Below are 20,088 nucleotides of genomic sequence, written 5' to 3' on the forward strand. Positions count from 1 at the left end.
TATACTGAGCTTCTGCTCAAGCATAATTCAAAGCAAAGACCTAAAAAGCGAGGCTGATCCAGGCATTCATGATCCTTTGTGACATAATCAGGAAATTCCATTCATGCGCCTACATATCAACCATTTCACTTTCTTTAAATATTTATTTTACTTTCATACACCAACACTTAGACCCAGGGTAGATTTTCCCCACACTTCATTTTTTTCGTGGATGCTGAGAAAGAGCACACAGATGAAGGTCTCTAGCATCATCATCATCATCTTTTCTGACCCGAAAAACCACTGGTGTACAGAAATCGATAACATTCAGATCAATGCCATTTGGACCGCTTTCTACCACAAGGTACTTTGGTAAGCTCCAAAGCAGCCAAAGAGTGCTATCAATTCCAGTGCAGCCTCAACATATTTATCACTAAGTAGCCCAGAAGGCATAGTGCTCACACCATATGGCCACATGGTCTGGTTACAATCTGTCCACGCTATCTGTCCAGTCAGCTGAACGCAAACTGCACTTCTGTCAGTGCTGGTGGGCTTTGTACAGCACCACAGCTATTGATCACAAATAGATACAGCTTTTGGAATTTGCATTAAAAATATTGTTTATGTTTTTTAGACTCTTATGTGATAACTTGGAAAGATCGAGTCCAGTCTTCTGTACAGCAAGCAGCACAAAGACAGAAACCAGTGAATTACTGTGGTAACAAAATCCACCAGCATTAATGACATTTCATAAATTTCTGGTTTCTAACCTCTTCGATTCGGTATTTTTCTGATTTGAAAATATTTCTTGGCTCTGAGCGGTTGCCAGGCAACAAGATGAAGCTGCATCTCATTGAATCTCAGAAAATAATAAAATCTAGACACTATCACATCCTGTTGCTTGCCTGTTTGTTGTAGATTTAGGAAACAAGATGTAAGAAAGGTGCTTTTTTGTTTCATCTGAAGAGTCAAAGACCGTTTTCTGTACTTGCGGTCAACCAAAGTCCTTTCAGAAGAAAACTTCAGCCCTCAACAGGAAACTTTAAAGTTGGGACAGTTATTCTTAAGCATCATCTTAATTAAACCCTCACTTCAGTGATTACCTACGCTCTATGAAACTGACTCGGGAGGAGTACAACATTCATTAGAATTAAACATTAGAACAATATAAACTTTGTATTTGTAATGTATTGTTATCATTTTATTACATTATTAAAGCACAAGGTTCAGTTAGCAGTTCACAAAAATAAATACTTTTACTTTCTTCCTCTGAGTACATTTCTGTACATTTTTTACATTTTTACTTGAGGACAGAAGTTGAATCAGTTCTTGAACTTTGACCAGAGTATTTTTAACACAAGTATCTGTACTTCTACTTGAGTACAGAATGTCTGTACTTTTGCCACCTCTGGGATTCTGCATTATTTTAGGATGAACTTGAGATCGTGTTAAGAATTTCTGCAGATGACTGGATGCTGAACTTTGACCTTTTTACCTGAAGTATTTATGTCCTAATAAAGTGACGTTGGTGTAAAACAAATATTTTCTAGTTGCATCACTACTCTCTTTCTCTGTCACACGCACTGAAACACTTTCCATCCCTTCATATGTTGTTATGATGAAACTAATGTAATCTGTATCTTGTAATATGTAACTTAATCATCACAAATGACTCATTGGATGAGTTCCAAGCAGTTAAATCCCCTCACAGGAGACTTAGCAGTATGGGAGAGCTATACCATTAAGTATGATGCTTCTACAAAGTGTCTTTTTCATGACACGGAGACTTCTAACCACTAAGAAGTGATTCGTTTGTCCTTATCATTTAAAACGACGATGCTGGACGTTGTTCTAACATTGTTAAACTGCCCAGTGTGTAATGAATAACCTCATTTTTAAAGCTGAAAACGTCAAGGTCCTGGTCTTGCCCACTGGCTGACCCACACTGCTGAGCCGGGCTGTTTAAAACTCACTTTGCAGAGCCTCCAAGTGGATGCCACTAACTCCCATGAAATCCTCTGATATTTAGCATCACTACTAAACTGACTAGACCAACCCCAAAGAATTAACATTCACTTGATGTTTTAAACAACAAATTACAGTACAGCCCAGGATTACTAATAAAGTCCAGCATTTCTATAGTGTTTAAGGCTTCTATCTACAGCCATTTATAAATAGTGGTAATGTTCTGTTTTGGGACCACATGCATATCTGGAAAGGTATGATGATGCTGGGAGTGCTTCCCTACTCATGCTTCCAAACATGGAAACCTTGAGGTAGAGAGAGCAGCAGCAGCAGCAATGTTCCTGTTAAAATGAAGTTTTCCCTTCCCACTGTTGCCAAGTGCTCACTTATATTGATTGTATAATTGTTGGTGTTTCTCTGTATTAATGTAGGGTCTTCTTACCTTACAAAATAAAGTGCTTCAGGGCAACTGCTGTTGTGATTTGGTGCTATACAAATAAAATTGAATTGAATCAGCTGAGCAATTAGCTCACATGGGCAGCACTGAAATCAGATGGTTATTATTGATTGCTTTTGATTGTGGTCTGAGCTTTACTTTCATGGCCAGCCAAACTAACCCCATGTTAGATGCCGCATGCTTTTATTTAGACACCACATGTCTGGCAGGTGCACTCAGATCCCCATTCAACCTCCACAGAAACATCACGCAGGCCTGATATTAGCCCGGAGGTGGTGGCTGGAGGTGTAGTAACCTCCTTGTAATTACAGACTAACAGATGTGAGAAAAGGAAATGAGCTTTAAGCCCAACTGCTCCTGTGTAGCAAAGGGAGTTCTTGCTGTAATAACACGTGCCGGTATACTAGTCTTAATTACAGCATTGTTACCTAGCACAGATGAATGCTCCATACATGCAGTTCATCATCCTGTCACCTTATTCTCATGTTCCAAGCAATAACAGAAACTGGGGAACTTCCAAAAGCTCTTTACTCAAAACAGCCAAACATCATATTTCATCCCCGGTACAGCTTGTGCTGAGAGGCACAAGGTCATGCTCAACATTTCTGGAAGCTTTAGTTAGAGAATTGGGAAACCCCAACTCAACACAAGATAACACACATTTATACTCTCACACAAAGAGGTTAGGATCTCAGCAGAGCTCCCTTAATATCTAATGTTATTTTTGTGGCATACATCATCAGATGAGCTGAAATCTTTTTTAATTCACTCGGAGAATAACATTTACAGCAAACAGATAAAAAAAACAAACAGATTTCTTTAAAGCCATTTGGTTTATCCTGTGACATCTGAAGTCTCTCTGCTTCATTTTCTTTCACGTGAACACTTGTCTACAGCCCCACCACATTCAAAATTTAGGGTTGATTTTAAGATTTTAGTTATCTATCATTGTTATTTCAACTGTTGCTCTTATATTATATCATTTATGGAACTGAAAGCTGAGAGAACTGAAGGGACCACATAGGGCTGCACGATTAATCGTTAGAAAATCGCGACCTCGATTCATACTTATGTGCGATCTCATTTCCAAATGACAACGATTTAAAAAAAAAAAAAAAAAAAAAAAAAGACGACGACAATTGTACCGCATTTTACGTTTCATGCAGATACGTAATCTGCATGAAAACAAGCGCTCACTCTTCCTGCTCAACAAATGACAAGGGCGGAGCCTTATACCACGTGATACAGAACCTGGCTGCTAAAATTGGCAGGGAAAAAACAACAGAGAGCACGTCAGGGATGATGAGAAAGTGGCAGGAGAAAATCCGTCCCGGTCAACCACCCAAACATCAATAACGGGAACCTTATACAGCGCTTCCCTATACCCGTCGAACTCCCGCAGGCACAAAGAAATTACGGAGGCTATTACTTATCACCTGACCAAAGATATGGCTCCCATCAACACTGCAAAACGAGGGATTTAGGAAAATGATCAACACCCTAGACAAACGCTACACAGTGCCGTCCCGCAACTATTTTTCTATTGTTGCACTTCCTGCTCTATACACGCAGTGTCGAGCAACGGTGGAGACGGAATTTCAAGCAGCAACGACAAAATGTGAGACATTTGTTGTTTTTATGTTCAGTCTCAACTGTTACGAAGTTGATGTGCAGTTAAAAAGTGCAATAAATATTTATACTGGAAAAGAAAATCGTGAGAGAATCGTGATCTCAATTCTAAGCAAAAAAATCGTGATTCTCATTTTATGCAAAATCGTGCAGCCCTAGGACCACATTGGAACACTATTAAGCTACTGTACATGCAAGTTTTGTGCACAGTTGATAGTAGATGTGGTTTTGAATGAACTGTGATCAAACACCTGAGGTTGTTTGATGACGCTGCCTTGTAGCTATTTTTAGACAGTAATTGCCCTTTTGTTACAGCCTGGTAAACAAAAGATGAATCCAGAGCGATTATCTGGTTATGACTCTGAGCAGGAGCACAGCCTCCAGCTCTTTCCTTTCCGAGCGCAAGCGGCTCAGCCACATGTAGTTCACTGCCTCTTCCATGTCATTAATGAAACCCCTAATCACTTCACTAAGCTGACAGCATCCCAGTGTTTGATCGATATGGTCCCTTTTGAAATATTGATGTACTCCAGCAGAATCCAGTGAACACAGGAGCAGGAGAATAGCCGTGGTGTTTCCTCCCTACACAGGCCATGTGAACAAAGAGAGATAATCAAACAGGAAGCCTGTCTTCTGCCATCCTTAGCTTTGGCAGCCAGTAAGGACTCATCTTGGAGATTATCCTGTTTATCTAAAACACCCTAAACACCCGGTAATAATGTCTTGTCAAAATAAACAACCAATTAGCCTGCTATCACAACAGAGCCATAACTTCCAAAACTCAATACTCCACAACACGCAATTTTTTTCTCATGAATGTCTCCCTTGACTAAACCTCCAGTTGAAAATAGGACCATGCTGACAAACAAAGCCAGAATTTTTAGATTCCTTTTACCCACCGAGGCCATCAAGATTTTCATTTTGTTTTGTTGGCGAGCATGAGCTGCCTGGAGGCTGGTTCTCATGCTAGTCTTACTGACATTTGAAGCATGCACATGCTTTTTTGCCATTTTTGGAACATTATGTTTACCTTTTACACCGAGCATCTTCAACGCTCAGGTACAGTGAGAATAAATGTGAGCAGGACAACAAGCCAAATCCTTCTATCTGTCAAGCTAAAGTGGATTTGTGTCTCAGAAGATGTTTGATGAATGCCTTCAACTAACAATATTGGCCAGCTTTCTGTCCTCCCCCTTTCTGCTCTGCTGATGAGCTGGGTGAGGTCAGCCGGCTCATCAGCAGTGGTCCGTTTTATCTCCAAGGAAAACAGGTGGTTGTGATTGTCAGTCGGTGCTCATGTGATGTAAGGCATTCTGTCTACATATGTTTTCTATTTGGTATGTTGCATTTGCTAATGCGCAGTCAGGTTGAGGAGGGATGCACATATTTCTGGTTATGCTGCTGTTCAAAACACCACGACCACCACCCACTCGTGCACAGTTGTTTCAGGTCATTCCACACTAAGATTCATGTGGCACTCCCCCATGGAGGGATTGCACAAATATCCCCTCGACTTACAGGAATGAATTGGGATTTTTTGTCAAGATTATTACACAACTTCCAGTTAGGCAACAAGCACAAAAATGCATAATTGCTTCCTGGAACCATGATGAATGTGCTGGTATTGCACCTCTCACTCAAGGGTGTGGAGCGACAGACTCTCGACTCATACCAGGCAAATGCTGTGTAGCAAGGGACTCCTTTTGGTTTGTTTGCCCCGTTTTACTCTGCCATTAGTAAAATGTCAGACTGTATCAGACTTGTCCACAGGGGCCACAGCCATGCCATTCAGAGAGCGCTCCAAACATTTGCTCACAAGCTTTGGGTGGGGAGAGAAGCATCTGACAGCAAGCAGCTTGTACGGGAGCTACTATCAGCATTCATCTCAGGGTGCTGCCACAGTCAGAGTCCTGCCGTGACAACTGACAAATAAAGAGCCAAGACTTTTTTCTTTTCACAAAAATGTTTAAATAGCATAATGGGGTCCAATTACATGTGGCTTAGCCCATGTTCAAAATTCTCAGAGTGACATAATGACATTTAACAACAATCTAGCAGTCTGCCGACTCATAAAAATGTCAGCTGTTCAGAAAGAGACTGCAATACTTCAAGAGTGAAGGATGGTTAAATGAGCCTCTAAAACCATCTGCACGATTTCAGTCTCTTTCCAGGTAACAACATTTACATGAATACAATGTTTGTGAGTGAATTACGAGGCTGTAGTTATGTAACTTAAAAATGCAACAATTACGTTTGGTGTGTGTTGCTCTGCACAAGTGTTTCTTATAAAAGTGAGCTTGTGATCTCAGAGTTTATATTGATACGAATCCACTTTGAGCATCTTCCAGTTCCACACATTTCTTGGCTGTGCTGCTGGCAGGAAGGTTCTGGCAGATGTCTAGCACTTTCTTTGGAATATTTTACATGAAATGGTTCAGGTGGAGCCAGCAGTGGAAAACGTCAGTGCATTCCATTAGATCAGATTGGAAAGTCTGCTGTAAGCATGTGTACTTAAAATAATGATGCCCCTCGTCTTTCCCTCTGATGTCAGATGATTGGGCTGATATGTGCAGCCGTGTTCAGCCCGAGCTGGGTTTAGCGTTCGCTTGGCTGACTAGGGCTGTGTGGTCATTAGGATGATAGCTACCCAAAGAATGCCACGAACAGAAAATAACAAGCACATCTCACAGAGACAGATAATAACACTGAGCGTGACCAACAGCAAAAGCAGAGCTAGTGACACTCATTTCTCACTGAGTTCTGCTCAATTTTAAAACTTCAAAAAATAAATTGGGAGCAGAGCTTTTTCAACATACAAGAAGCATTCTAATTACAGTCGGTACCTATTAGGAATCAAACCCTTTCAGTACCAATTAGAGATGGCACGATACCACTTTTTTATGTCCGATACCGATACCGATATCATAAATTTGGATATCTGCCGATACCGATATGAATCCGATATAATGTTTTTTAATCAACAAAACTGTTTTTTAAATATCTTGCTGCATTTTGTATAAGTTCATACTCAAGTTTAAAACAACAACTACACTAAAGCTATTCTGTTATACCTGTATGCAAAAAAAATGTTTCATAGTTCAGCAATACTGATCAATCTAATAAACTTAAACCTACACCATCCTCCCTATTCTGGTATTTTAAAGAGTACTTAGCATAAATATTAAGCAACCTAACTAATAGGTTTCCAACTCCCAGCAACAACAAAAATAAATAAATAAAAAATAGGGAACCACCCCTCACGCTCCACCTCATGATGCTTAATCGACGTAATCAACCTTAATTTGATGCAGTGTGAAAAAAATGCACAGAAATCAATTATTTTTCAAGAAATATTAAATAGATTCAACATCTTTCTTCAACAAAATTGCAGACTGCACAGATGGTACCTTCCCAAAGGAAAAAGTACTATAGCTTACTAGGGTATATATATTAGACTTAATAGTTACTATATACAGTAATGGACTTCTATTCATTTTGCATCAAATTAAAACTTTGGGTGTCAGATAATTATTTATTAAAAGCTTGACATTTTAAATGAGAATAAGAAAGAAAAGTATGTCTTTGTGCCCCCTTTTCCCTGTTAATGCCCTATCGGCCCCCCTGGCTAAACTTTGCTAGATCCGCCCCTGCACAGTTACCAGCGTCAGCTACGTAGAAAAAGATCCTCGAGTAGAAAGTAATATTAAATACATTCTAACAACAGCTGATCAAGCTTAAACGTGCTTCTGTTGTTCAGCCGCTGGTTTCCTCTTTCTGGTGCAAAGTGGGCCAAAAGCAAACTAGAGACACAGACTCACGACAGAAAAGCTGATCAGCTGATCATTAAGCAGTTTCATGATTGAAGTAGCAGCAAGAAGAGGCAGTCGCTCCATATATCGTTTGTTAAGCTTAACGCAGGAATGCTTTACAAACATTCAGAGATGGACTTACACACTTGCTTTACTTCTCTCGGGGATAACTTTGTCGGAGATGAAATGCCGGGTTGCTAGCGAAGCTCCAAATGCTATCCAGAGCACCAACAGGTCCCGCATGCCACAGCCGCTCTATCACGTGAGGCATACTGCTCCGACGTGCTAACGTTCTGAGGTGAGTTACGGCGTGTTGCAAGTTTTGTGAGGTGCTTTCGTGATATTTAATGGATCGGATTACATTTTTTATTTTTCTCCGATATCCGATCCAGTAATTTAGGTCAGTATCGGACCGATACCGATACGTAATATCGGATCGGTCCATCTCTAGTACCAATTAGTAATTCATAAGATGGCTTGTGGCCAGATTGTCTAGCCAGATTCATTCCTTTTCTAAAGACAGTGGCGATGCAGGCTGGGAGCCACTGAGACCACATGGCTAAGCCCCGTCCAGGCAAGACAAAAGAAATTCTTCAATCTTTACCGGCTCACTGTCCTCCCCTGAAAATGTCAGTTGTGCTGCCTTGTCACAGAGTTTTCACAAGGGATCATTCATTAAGAGTACTGACTTTGAAATATATTGTAAATAAATAAGTAATCCAGCACACAGCCTGGAGGTATGTGCTGAGAGCACGGCAACAGATTTCACTGCTGCTCCTAATTAAAGCAAAGAGAATAAGCCCAGTCACACACGTGCGATATCACAGGAAAGGTTCTTATTTCTGTACCCTTTGATCAATATGTCTGTTCACATCTAAGGGGAAAAACCAGCAACCCATTTCATGTCACGAGATTCTTACCAAGCTCTCAGGCATTCACACGAAAACAAGGTTTCCTGAATCATTTACACATCAAATTAAGTACATTTTGTTGCATTTCTTCACCAAGCTAATAAATAAAAATAAATAAAAATGAGATTAAGGAAGGAATTAATGCCTACGACAAGACAGATACATATCGGAGATGCAGTCAGTTTTCTATAAAAATCGATCTATCTAAATTTAAATTGTATTTTTATGTTGGGATATGAGAAAGAATTTTTTTTAAAGTAACTGCAGCAACAAATATTTTGTTTCCTCACTGTAACACCATGAAACCAGTGGAGCAAATACATTTCCTGTTATTACTGTACAGATTTTATTATTATATTAATTATAGCCTAGTCACCTAGTGACATCATTTGAAATAGCTAGCTAGCTATAACAAGATCACAGAAACTAATTTCAACATTTGTTGGTAAAGCACCAGCTTGTAGAAAGAAAACAACAGGAGGCAAGTTGATTCAGGAAAGCATCCTGATGTCAGCCGCCACGTCGTTATCTGCTTTGCTGTCTACTTGTTCCACCTCAGAGAAGAACTTTGAGGCCCTCAGGAGCCTGCCACTCCTTATTATTACTCCTTATTACTCCTTCACACAACAGATATGGGCGGGTCAATCTAGATATCGATAGTATCGATACCAACGCTGGTATTGTCATTAGATCAACGCTTTGTCTCTATCCTCCAAGTTCAGCATGTAGCCCACTGAATTTTGTTAAATTAATTTTTAGTAAATATAATATAAACAAACATGCACTATAAAAAATATAGTGCATGTTTTATTTATATCCTATAGCACATTTATAGAACAGAAGTTGAGCCAAAGTGATTTATAAACAGGCACATTTACTTACTTCCACTGGCAGTGGGTTTAACATGTTATCTGCATCCGAGGAGCCGTTTCAGCCATCAAACTTTTTCCCACTAGACATTTTTTGAACAGTAACTTTCAATCGAACTGAACCTCAGAGACTGGCCTACCATTTTCTAGCTTCATAATGACTTTGCTCATTGGTGTGTGAACCTTTTCACAGAGCACAGTATTTGTTATTGTCCTTTCAGGATGTTTAAAATGTGTTTTTCTGGCTGTGTGGAACAGACTGTTGGATCTGTTCATCTTTGTTTTGGTTTATTCTTGTCTGCTTTGTGCTTCGGGGTCTGCTCGTTGGAAGACAACTCTGTTTAATTAAGTTTCCAGTTGCATTAGATGAGTGGAATATTTACTGAAAATCAGACTCAGACTTGTTAAATAAAATGTGTATGAAGTATACTAACAATTTTTAGTCTAGTACTCCCCCCAACCACCACCACGCAAGCGTAAAACACCTTCCGTCTACAGTAGCACCCTGAACTTCAAGACCCTTCCCCACGGCTCTGAGCAAATAATAAATTTTAAATTTATGTAAAATCATATGAATGAATACGACTTATTTGTCTTATGACAAATATCGTCAAACCGTGTGAGGAACGTGTAAAGGAACTAGGAGCTCGCGCATGAATATTTAAACAAACCGCTCCGCTCTTACAGGTGTCTGTTTTTCTGTTCTAGGTATCGGACTGATAAAGTTATGAGGACTTTCAGGTGGATACGGTTAGCATAAAAAGAATTAATTTTATTTCGGCTTTGTCGGTTCACCAGCCGTGTCGCGGTTTGAAAGCGTTGGAGTGGAGGAGAAGGATGATGAGGAGGGGGGTGGAGGACGCTTTGCTGGTCTGCCTGGCTCCTCCCGCGGTCAGCCTGCTTTTATTCCGCTGTAGGAAAAATCCGTTATCTCGCGTCAGTACTTCCAACATCATCACCGCAGCTTCAAACCCGCGTTAAATAGTTAACGGCACAAGCTACGAAACCGCCTTGATTCATGTTTAATTTCCCAACGAAAAGTTTGTCTTCATGCTGTAGAGAAACTTTTTCAGAGCCAGGACACGCGCACACAGAAAACGTGTCGGCTTAGCGACTCCAAATGTGCCGCTAAACTGAAGATCTGAACGTTCAGCTCAGACAGCCCTGCTTTCCTGATGTGTAGTTACATGTAGATATATCTGTCACTCCTGTTAACGGCGGCATTATTCCAATAAAATCAATACTTGAGAGTAGTCTGAGCGATGTTTTTCAGTAACAATGGACGCTTCAAACAATCACTCCAGCCGTGCATTTGCCAGACTCGCGTTGACATTAAGTTAAAAATGGCGACTATTTTGGTCACTTCATTAACTATATTTACTTCACGTCGAAGAGACCGAACTCGCTGTCAGTCTGGTTTAAGTTTAACGTTAGTTGAGTCTACACGGTTACTTCTGAGGCACTCTCTTTTCCACTTACTGTTGGTGTAAAAGAAAAATCGACCAAACAGATGTAGTAGTGGATGGCATTTGGCGGCCACCTTCCTCGAGCGGATAAAAGACAAAGTAGTAGTCGGTTAAAATAATTTTTGCACTTACACTGAGTTGAGAGGAGAGTCAAGAGCCAAGCCAGACGTGTTTTCGCCATCTTGGAGTCGATGCAATGCTCTATTTGGCTGACTGTACATGCGCAAAGTAGACTGAAGAGCCTTGCTGGGGATGGAGAGAGGGAGAGAGACATGGAGATAAACCGGAGAGAGAGAGAGAGCGCGCCAGGGAGGAGGAGGAGGGAGGGGGGAGGGGGGTTCTATTATATTAGGTTTCCATAGCTACCGAAAGCATCACTCACACAGACTAGAATTTATAGTTGACACAATGTGGGAGGCCCTCACTACTGGGGCCATATGCTGTAGTTATGGTAACTTATCTGCAGTTGCAGATAAATAGGGTACCTCTGCCTTCTGTATACTGTATTGCTGTGTACAGCATTTTGACTAAGAAAATAAAAATATCAAGTTTCCTTGACTACATTAAAAATTTGGTAATATGAGTACAAAAACACATTGACAGATAATAAAGGCCAGCAATAAAACATGAATCTGTAAATACTCTTTCAGTTCTAGAGGAATCTATCATGTGTGAAATGCTGAACTTAACACTCTGTTACTGTGGCCAATAGTATATGGCCGGCTTTAATTAAATATTAACTTTACCTGGCCAGTCCTGCTCATACCTGCTTGCAACTGTCATCCCATTGACAGCTGCCGTATCACCTTGTTCACATGAAAGAGCAACCCCAGTCTTGTATGTCATGTCTGTGATGACAAGTGGTGCAGCCTGAAAAATGCTATACGAACTGTTCCGGTTCGTTCAAACTGTTTCACAACAGCAAAAATAATCTCATATACTTTAAGCTGCTTTTGTCTTTGACAGGATCAACCAACATTTGTCAGTGATAGATCTCATAAAAGCCTCGTTTAAAATAAGCACAGTGCTCACTGTGTACATCATTACTGCAGCAATTGTATCTAAATATAGAAGTATGTCTAATAATGCTAGAATGCATTTGAATTGTATTACATAACATCAAAATCTGTAATTCAGGCAATATTGTGGTATGAATCAGGTGTAGCTGTTTCAACCACACGCTTGTGTTCAGGCTCTGCTCTCTAGGTTTGTATTTGGAATCTGTGATGTAGCATTAAAACTCGATTATCAAAAAAGGGGCAATCAAAGCTTCTCAACGTTCCAAAAGCTGTGTTTGTAGACTAAGGGAAACACCAAATAATATGTACAAACCCTCCTAACACCAAGATTACAAAGTACCAATATATATATATAAATATGACTCTATAATGTGTATATAAATACTTCGATTTAATGTGCATCTTCAATAACGTTTGGGAACTTCAATCATTATGTATGAGATGAAAATCTAAAATCTTGCCTTTCCTACATTTTAACATAAAAAAAAAGTAAAAATCAGAAATTATGCTCATCTTGTTGTTGACAAGATGACATAGAGCTTATCTCTTTTGTTCCAGGTTTTGTTTTTATTATTTATTTAGTTTGAAATCTCAATCTTCTCAGAGTCATCCTGCAAATATCCAATGTGATATCATTTGGCTATTTGTCCCCACTTTTTTCCTTTAGTCAACATAAACGTCCTTTTTCAGTTGGTCATAGAGCCTCAGGGTGCTGGACTTCAGTTGGACTTCCCGTTTGGCAACACTCAGCTAGTTTTAGCTTTCCTGTATATGTGCTATTCTGGCTTCTTGTAGCTCCACCTGCAAGCATTCCTTATCCAGTCCAAATGACTGGACAATGAGCTCACCTCCTCTCCTTAGCTCATACTGGGTGGCTGTAGCTCAGGTGGCAAAGCAGGTCAGCCACTAATCAGAAGGTAGGTGGTTTGATTCCTGGCTGCATGCCAAATATTTTTGGGCAAGATACTAACCCCATGTTTGCCTACTGGTGGTGGTCAGAGGGAATGGTAGCGCCAGTGTCCGGCAGCCTTACCTCTGTCAGTGTGCCCCAGGGTGGCTGTGGCTACAATGTAGCTGCCATCACCAGTGTGTGAATGACTGAATGTAGTGTAAAGCGCTTTGGGGTCCTTAGGGACTAAGTAAAGCGCTATACAAATGCAGGCCATTTACTTATCCAGTTCAAATGACATCCTGAGGTTAGGTGGATCAGTTGTGAATATTTTATTTAGTCTCAGCCTACAGTTTGATGTTCGCTTTGTACAGGAGGTTGCTGATGACCACTTCAGTCCTGAATTCATATCAACTCTTGGTAGTGAATGGACTTGGGGTTTAATGTATATGCGGAACAGCAGCAGGGACAATACGTCACCTTGGTATAGCACACAATTGATGGTGATTTGTGTGTTGTCTTCCACAGTCCCAGTAAGTCCCTGATGAATGTTATTAGCACACCAGTATCCACATGTGGGGCATTGAGTTTCAAGTTTTTCTTGTAGTCAATGCCAGTGGTGCGCAGGTTGGTCTGCCTGGCCTTGGAGTCTATCAACCTGCTCTGTCAACCAAGAGCTGTTGCTTTGGCCCTCTGGTATTATTTCCAATGTCTTTCTGAGCTGTACCCATGTATTAGGTCACATGCCCATGCACATATTCAGTTTAGTTGCTGTGATGACTGAGAGGAGTTTCCATATTGTGGCGAGGCAGGTAATCAGCTAGTAGTTTGATGATATTGTACCCTTGCAGGGATTCTTAATGATCAAGATTGTCCTGCATTGTCAGGCAATCATGGTGTGCTGTTACTTTCTCCAGTCAGGTCCTTGTGCTGTGCAGCTCTCGACTCCGAAGACTCATTGAGATATTGACTGGCTCTTGGTCTGGGAAGTTGCTGTGGTCTACACTTAGGGCCATCAGCCACTTTGCATTTCTATCTTATATTTTATTCTTTTTATTTTATTATTTGCTTCCGTCTTATATACCTTGAGCCTAATGACCACAGCTGTGAGCCTTTGCTTGGCAATTTCTAAAGCCTCACTCATGAATATCTTGTTGTACCTCTTTTTCATTAAGCTCACCTTCTGCACCGTAGTTAACTTTGATCATACCCAAATTATTCTAGGATTAGTGTGGCAGTAGCATATGTGAGTAGTTTCACTGATACCGGTAGACGTGTGTTGGGCTCAGAGCAGTGTTCACATCTGCAAGCATCTCCTCTGGCCACAGTCTTCATCCTTAGCTCAGCATCTGTCATCGCGTGTGGCTGGGCATCATTTAGTCCAGTTGCACTTTCCAGCTTCGATATTAGCTGTCATCTATTGATGTTATTGTACAGAGCTACTTCTTCCGGGTCACTGTGGATGTTAGTTTTCTACCCATCTATAGTTCCCACATATGTTGCACACCACCCCTGTTCCCACCACACTGTTCCCTGTTTTCTGTCTAGTCTCCTAATTGTTCTACAAGAAAAGGTATAACATAATATGTCTAAGAGTTTCCACATACATTGTGCCCATTGTGCCCTGCTGTTATTACAACACTAATATTTACAAGGATTCTAAAAAACACCTGCATGTCTATTGTTATATAAAAGAGTGCTTGATAAACACAGTCTTCCTCCCACTGTCTGTGACTTCAGCAGCATCTGTCGCGGAGCACAGAGATTTATACGTCACATTGAACGTCTTGTCGTTGTTCCTTGTAAACTTTTTCAACACTTCGTCTGTAAAGCTCGCTCTGCTTTCCAAGCTGCTGTGTGTCTTGAAAACCTGGTGGAAAATAACTGTGTTTGAAACTGTGTGATTTTTTTCTTCTTTGTCTCATTGAGGCAAACAGAATTAGACCAAAGGGCTTGAATGTACTGTGCTCCCACAGCCCATAGGGAAATGATGTAGAGCTGAAAAAGCTAGTTTCTCTGTTTGAGTTTAAAATTATTATGGAAGCTGTCAAGGCAGATCCAATGAGAATTCCTTGTTTAGCTTAAACCTATTTCAACCTTCTTCCTGTTCCTGCTGATGTGTTGGTGCACTGTTGCCCTTCAGCTGATTGCTTAATGACCTTTGGTCACATATAGGTAGAAGCTAAGTACCTTTCACCTATATATGTGACTTCAGCTGTGCTTTTGCTTGTAAATTCTTTTTTTTTCATGAATAAATAAACCCGAGAAAGGGTCATTTATATTTCAGTCATACACTGAAACAGAAACAAAGACCCAAAATACCAAAACATGTCTTCAATTAAATTGTCTGTTTGGATGCCCATTTGTGACTCTCACTCTGCTGTAGAATAGGGATTTGTTCATCAAAGCTCCTGCATAGCCAATATGACTCCTAGTATACGATCATTCATGGATCAGCCAGATGGTAATGTCTAATGGCATTCCAATGGACCTGAAATTCCACTCTTAGTCTTTCATTGCTGTCATGCCAGTTTAATCCTGCACTATACAAACAAGGCATGTCAGTGCTTTCAATGTACTACAGCACAATGAAGCCTACATAAAATGCATTTGTCTTTAGAGTACTGGTGGAAAAATATTTTCATATTGCAGTGTGGTTGAATCAGATGTTTTTTTACCCTTACATATAAGTTCCCTACTAACTCAAATCCAGAACCATGGCTCCATGTTTATTGTTGGAAAGATGGGTCAAAGCCAAGAGACTGTGTAGCTATTCAGCCAGCCTCCTATCACTGCTGCCAGACACAGACATGACTACCATCAGGTCATGCAGGCGGAGAGCTGAGCATGGCCTTTGAAAGCAATTTTGATACAGATACCTTTTTTATACAGGTGTCAAAAATTTGATAAGCTCACATCAAAGAAATTAAAGTTCTCACCTGCCATCCTAAATATTTAATAGAAGCTTCACTATCCAGTGCTGCAGTAAAATACCACCAAAACCTCTGCTTTTATAGATGTGGTCACACCTACTGATGATTGATTAATTGAATGGATTAGCAGCATCTGGCTGCTTACCCTCTTACTATGGAAGCAGTAAGGGTGTACTCGGGGGTTAAAGTCTGCCAGTTGAGCCCTCCACTGAAAATTTGCTGTCTCTTCATTTAATGGACAGTGTATACGCTGTCATTTTCTACTGGAGTTCTTTTTCATCAGTCTTCATTCTGTTGCTGTCACCCTGCCATCCCCATTTGGAAACTTCTGCATTTTCCATTTCCACCTTCCACCCAGTTAAACCAGTATATTAGTAGACAGCAGTGGAGCTTCTTCAGCTTCTGTTTAATTCTTTTAAGTCACCACCAGCATTGGATTTTCACCACTGGAATATTTTCTGTCATGCCCATCAGACATACATTTATTTTGTGCCTATAGAAAACTTCAACTATCACACAGGCCACTGTGTGCTAACTAACACAGTGAGGTTGCTACAGTTTGGTCAAATAAAATCTTCTTCAGGGTATTTAATGTACATTTATCCACCAGGGTCTTCTTTTTTGCAATCTGCTGGACAACTATAAGTTTAATTTTCTTTTTGACTGCGACCTGGCAGCAACCCGATGGTTTTGCACAGCTTAATTAATCAGGTGTTCCTGCATCTGTCCCTCCCCTGCGCTCATGATGAGAGGTGGACAGTATTGTCTTATTGTGTTGGGTGATTTTATATATCTATATCTAGATAGATATGTCTATATATCTATATCTATATCTATATCTATATCTAGATAGATATGTCTATATATCTATATCTATATCTATATATATATATATATATATATATATATACATGCGATCTAGCTTATTTTTATTCTCTGGTGTCATTCTTCAATTTTGTACAGCATCTGACCTTTCGATATCTGACCATAAGCTGAGGTCTAAAAATGTCCGTTTAATATTATCTACATCAAACTCTTTTGACTCTATTTCATGCAGCATTAAGAAAACTGATATTATTATTATCTTCTCCAATGACAGCCTGCCTAATAGACACAATTTATCTACTTCTGATGAATAGGTATCCTTCTGTAACAGCAGACTTCGATGTCTTCCTTTGAGAACTTTGATTATTTCTTTTTCTGTCATTTTCTTTCATGCACCACACTCTCTATTTCACCCCATAACTACATCAGCTAAAGTTAAAGGCTGCTGCTTGGAACACCTTATTACTAACGCTGGTCTTGTAGTTCATAAATGATAAGAACACTCTATTTACAGCTAAATCTGAATATTATTTAACACTAATTACTGGTGAAGGAACAGCTAAGACTCTTTTGTCTACTGTAAACAACATCTACTGACCATCTACTGACCACTCAAGAAGGCTCTTCTAGGTCAGTCCAAATATATATACACTGTCTGATCCCATCTTCTTTTTTCTAGCTTGAATTGTTGAGGAAATATCTGGATTTGTTAAATCTACACCTTCTACCTCTCATCTTTATCCACTTCCCACTCATCTTGTTTGTCCCCTCCTTCCACTTTAATAGCTGACATTATACATTCTTCCCTAGTCTCTTATTCATTAAAATTCTTAAGAAACCTGGTGCAAATCCTTTCAACCTAAATAATTATCATCCAATTGCAAATTTACCTTTTTGATAAAGCCTCTCATGATATGCCTTTGAAGAGATAAAATATGCTTGTTGACATCTCACAGGCCTAGTTTAAATTGTACTCATATTGCAATCAATATGTACAATTAAATAATTTCAGCTTGCGTAGTTGTCAGTGGTGTTCCCCAGGGCTCTGTCATTTATTATTTATCTCCTACCTGTGGGTCACATCTTAAGGAAAATTTGCACACATTTTAATGTTTATATGGTCTGTATTTGTATAGCGCCTTACTAGTCCCTAAGGTCCCCAAAGCACTTTAAACATCCAGTCATCCACCCATTCACACACACTGGTGATGACAAGCTACATCGTAGCCACAGCCACCCTGGGGCGCACTGACAGAGGCGAGGCTGCCGGACACTGGTGCCACCGGGCCCTCTGACCACCACAAGTAGGCTGACCACCACTGATGACATCCATCTCTATCTGTCTGCTAAACCTAAAGCCATTCTTACACCTTGTTCTCTCATCGACTGTTGTAAATCACTGACTGAAATGAAATCACACTGTCTGCTAATTTTCTCAAATTAAATAGTCACACAAGTTCTTTTAGTAGGAACTACAACTGTTTTGGATAAATGTAAATGCACCTTAAATTTTGAAACAGAAGTCAAAATTAAATTTCTGTTGATTTTTCTTTGTGTCCAGACTGTGATCTGTTTTTCTACTCTGATATTCACTGCCCCTTTTGGATTTAACTAATTGACTTCAGAAAGATGTCATTTGAGCTGTAGAACTGATTTTAAAACCCTAGATGCTATAAAGCTGGTAAAGAAGGTAGACTTCAGTGAGTGAACTGAATCAGCATCAGCACCTTAAATATAAATTGATGCCCGCTGCCCTTAATACTATAAATGTTCTCACAAAAAGAAAATCCCCTTTGGAATCTGAACTAAACTGAATTAAAAACGGAACAAAACTGATGCCTCTGGTTGGTCTATAGTATAATTTGTCCCAGAGAGTATAGGCAGATACAATGCTTCTGAATTATGCACCGACTGCATCAAACATTCTAGTTTGACATGGTAAGAAGTTGAACCAAGCACAACACACACACACACACACACACACACACACACACACACACACACACACACACACACACACACACACACACACACACACACACACACACGTCTATACACAGTCCACTGCCTCTTTTGTTTTCATTGTGTTCCTTGTGTCTTTTGAATAATAGAGGTGGCTGGAGACTTCTTGAAGTCTCAGATTTACTTCTAGCACTCAGAACAACACTCCTTCTTTCTCCATTCACTCAAAACTCCAGCTGCCTTCACTAAACCTACATTGTGTTCACAAATCCCCCCCCCCTCTTTCTTACTCAGCCAATCTTACTTTTACCACACTTGTTGGGAATTGGATGGACAGGGTGAGCGAGACATGTCAGGCAGCGGATTAACCCCGGTTGAATAAAACAGCAATGAGGATATTGCCTTCTTAAAAAATGCAGAGTAATATTATGTTACCCTATTACAGTTTTTGCCCGTTGCTTGAACACCATGAACCCATACCTAGACTAAAGTAACACAAGTTGAAGCTTTTGTTACCATACCTCAAACACATGTACCCCTACCTTAAACAAAAGCGCTGCTTTGCACCCCAGTTTCAATTATGCAACACACATGGTCCTGCATGCTACACTCCATTTCATACATAAGACACTTCGCTCACAAAATGAAATTTCAGGGTGCCATTCGGAAAACACATGTATCCAAAATACAAAACACATCGGGTAATTGCAACCACTCAAATACACACCTGAAGGCACTTACTTGCAAAACCGAACACCAATTAGCCAACTACAAAAAGCCCTCAGCGTAGCCATTTCAAGAATGGTAAATGGTAAATGGCCTGTATTTATATAGCGCTTTACTCGTCCTTAAGGACCCCAAAGCGCTTTACATATCCAGTCATCCACCCATTCACACACACATTCACACACTGGTGATGGCAAGCTACATTGTAGCCACAGCCACCCTGGGGCGCACTGACAGAGAACTTTGCAAGCATGGATGGAGGGAGAGCAAGAGGAAGAGGAAGAGGTAGAGGAGGAGGAGGAAGAGGAGGAGGAGGCCGAAGAGGCCATGCACGGACCCATATTTCTGATGAAATAAGAGCAACTTTGGTGGACCATGTCATCAACCATGGCCTGACTATGAGGGAAGCTGGGCAGAGAACATCTAAGCCGCTTCACAGTGGCATCTGTAATACGAACATTCCGACTAGAAAACAGGTCTGTCTTCACCTCTCTACCTTCTGCTCTACTCAGATGGTTTTATAGCACTGTTCTACAGTATATCACATTACCATATCAAGTGTACGGGGTGCTAATGCTCCTTTTGCAGCCAAAGTGGCTGATTCCTTATATTGAAGTACAGTGTTGTACAGTGGATGACACAGTACATA

General features: G+C 40.3%; 1 protein-coding gene across 1 annotated transcript in view; it reads right to left on the reverse strand.

Moving 5' to 3' along the window:
* Positions 1-11,359, reverse strand: part of jam3b (junctional adhesion molecule 3b) — a 56,018-nt gene extending 44,659 nt beyond the window's left edge. Inside the window, exon 1 of the mRNA XM_085419949.1 lies at positions 11,218-11,359. Coding sequence (XP_085276075.1) covers positions 11,218-11,359 — 142 coding nt within the window. The remainder of the gene's footprint in view (positions 1-11,217) is intronic.
* Between the last annotated feature and the right edge of the window lie 8,729 nt (positions 11,360-20,088).

This window comes from Rhamphochromis longiceps, linkage group LG10 (assembly GCF_057381845.1).
Source record: "Rhamphochromis longiceps isolate RC_006_pf linkage group LG10, R_longiceps_female_GT1.1, whole genome shotgun sequence".
Lineage (NCBI taxonomy): Eukaryota > Metazoa > Chordata > Actinopteri > Cichliformes > Cichlidae > Rhamphochromis > Rhamphochromis longiceps.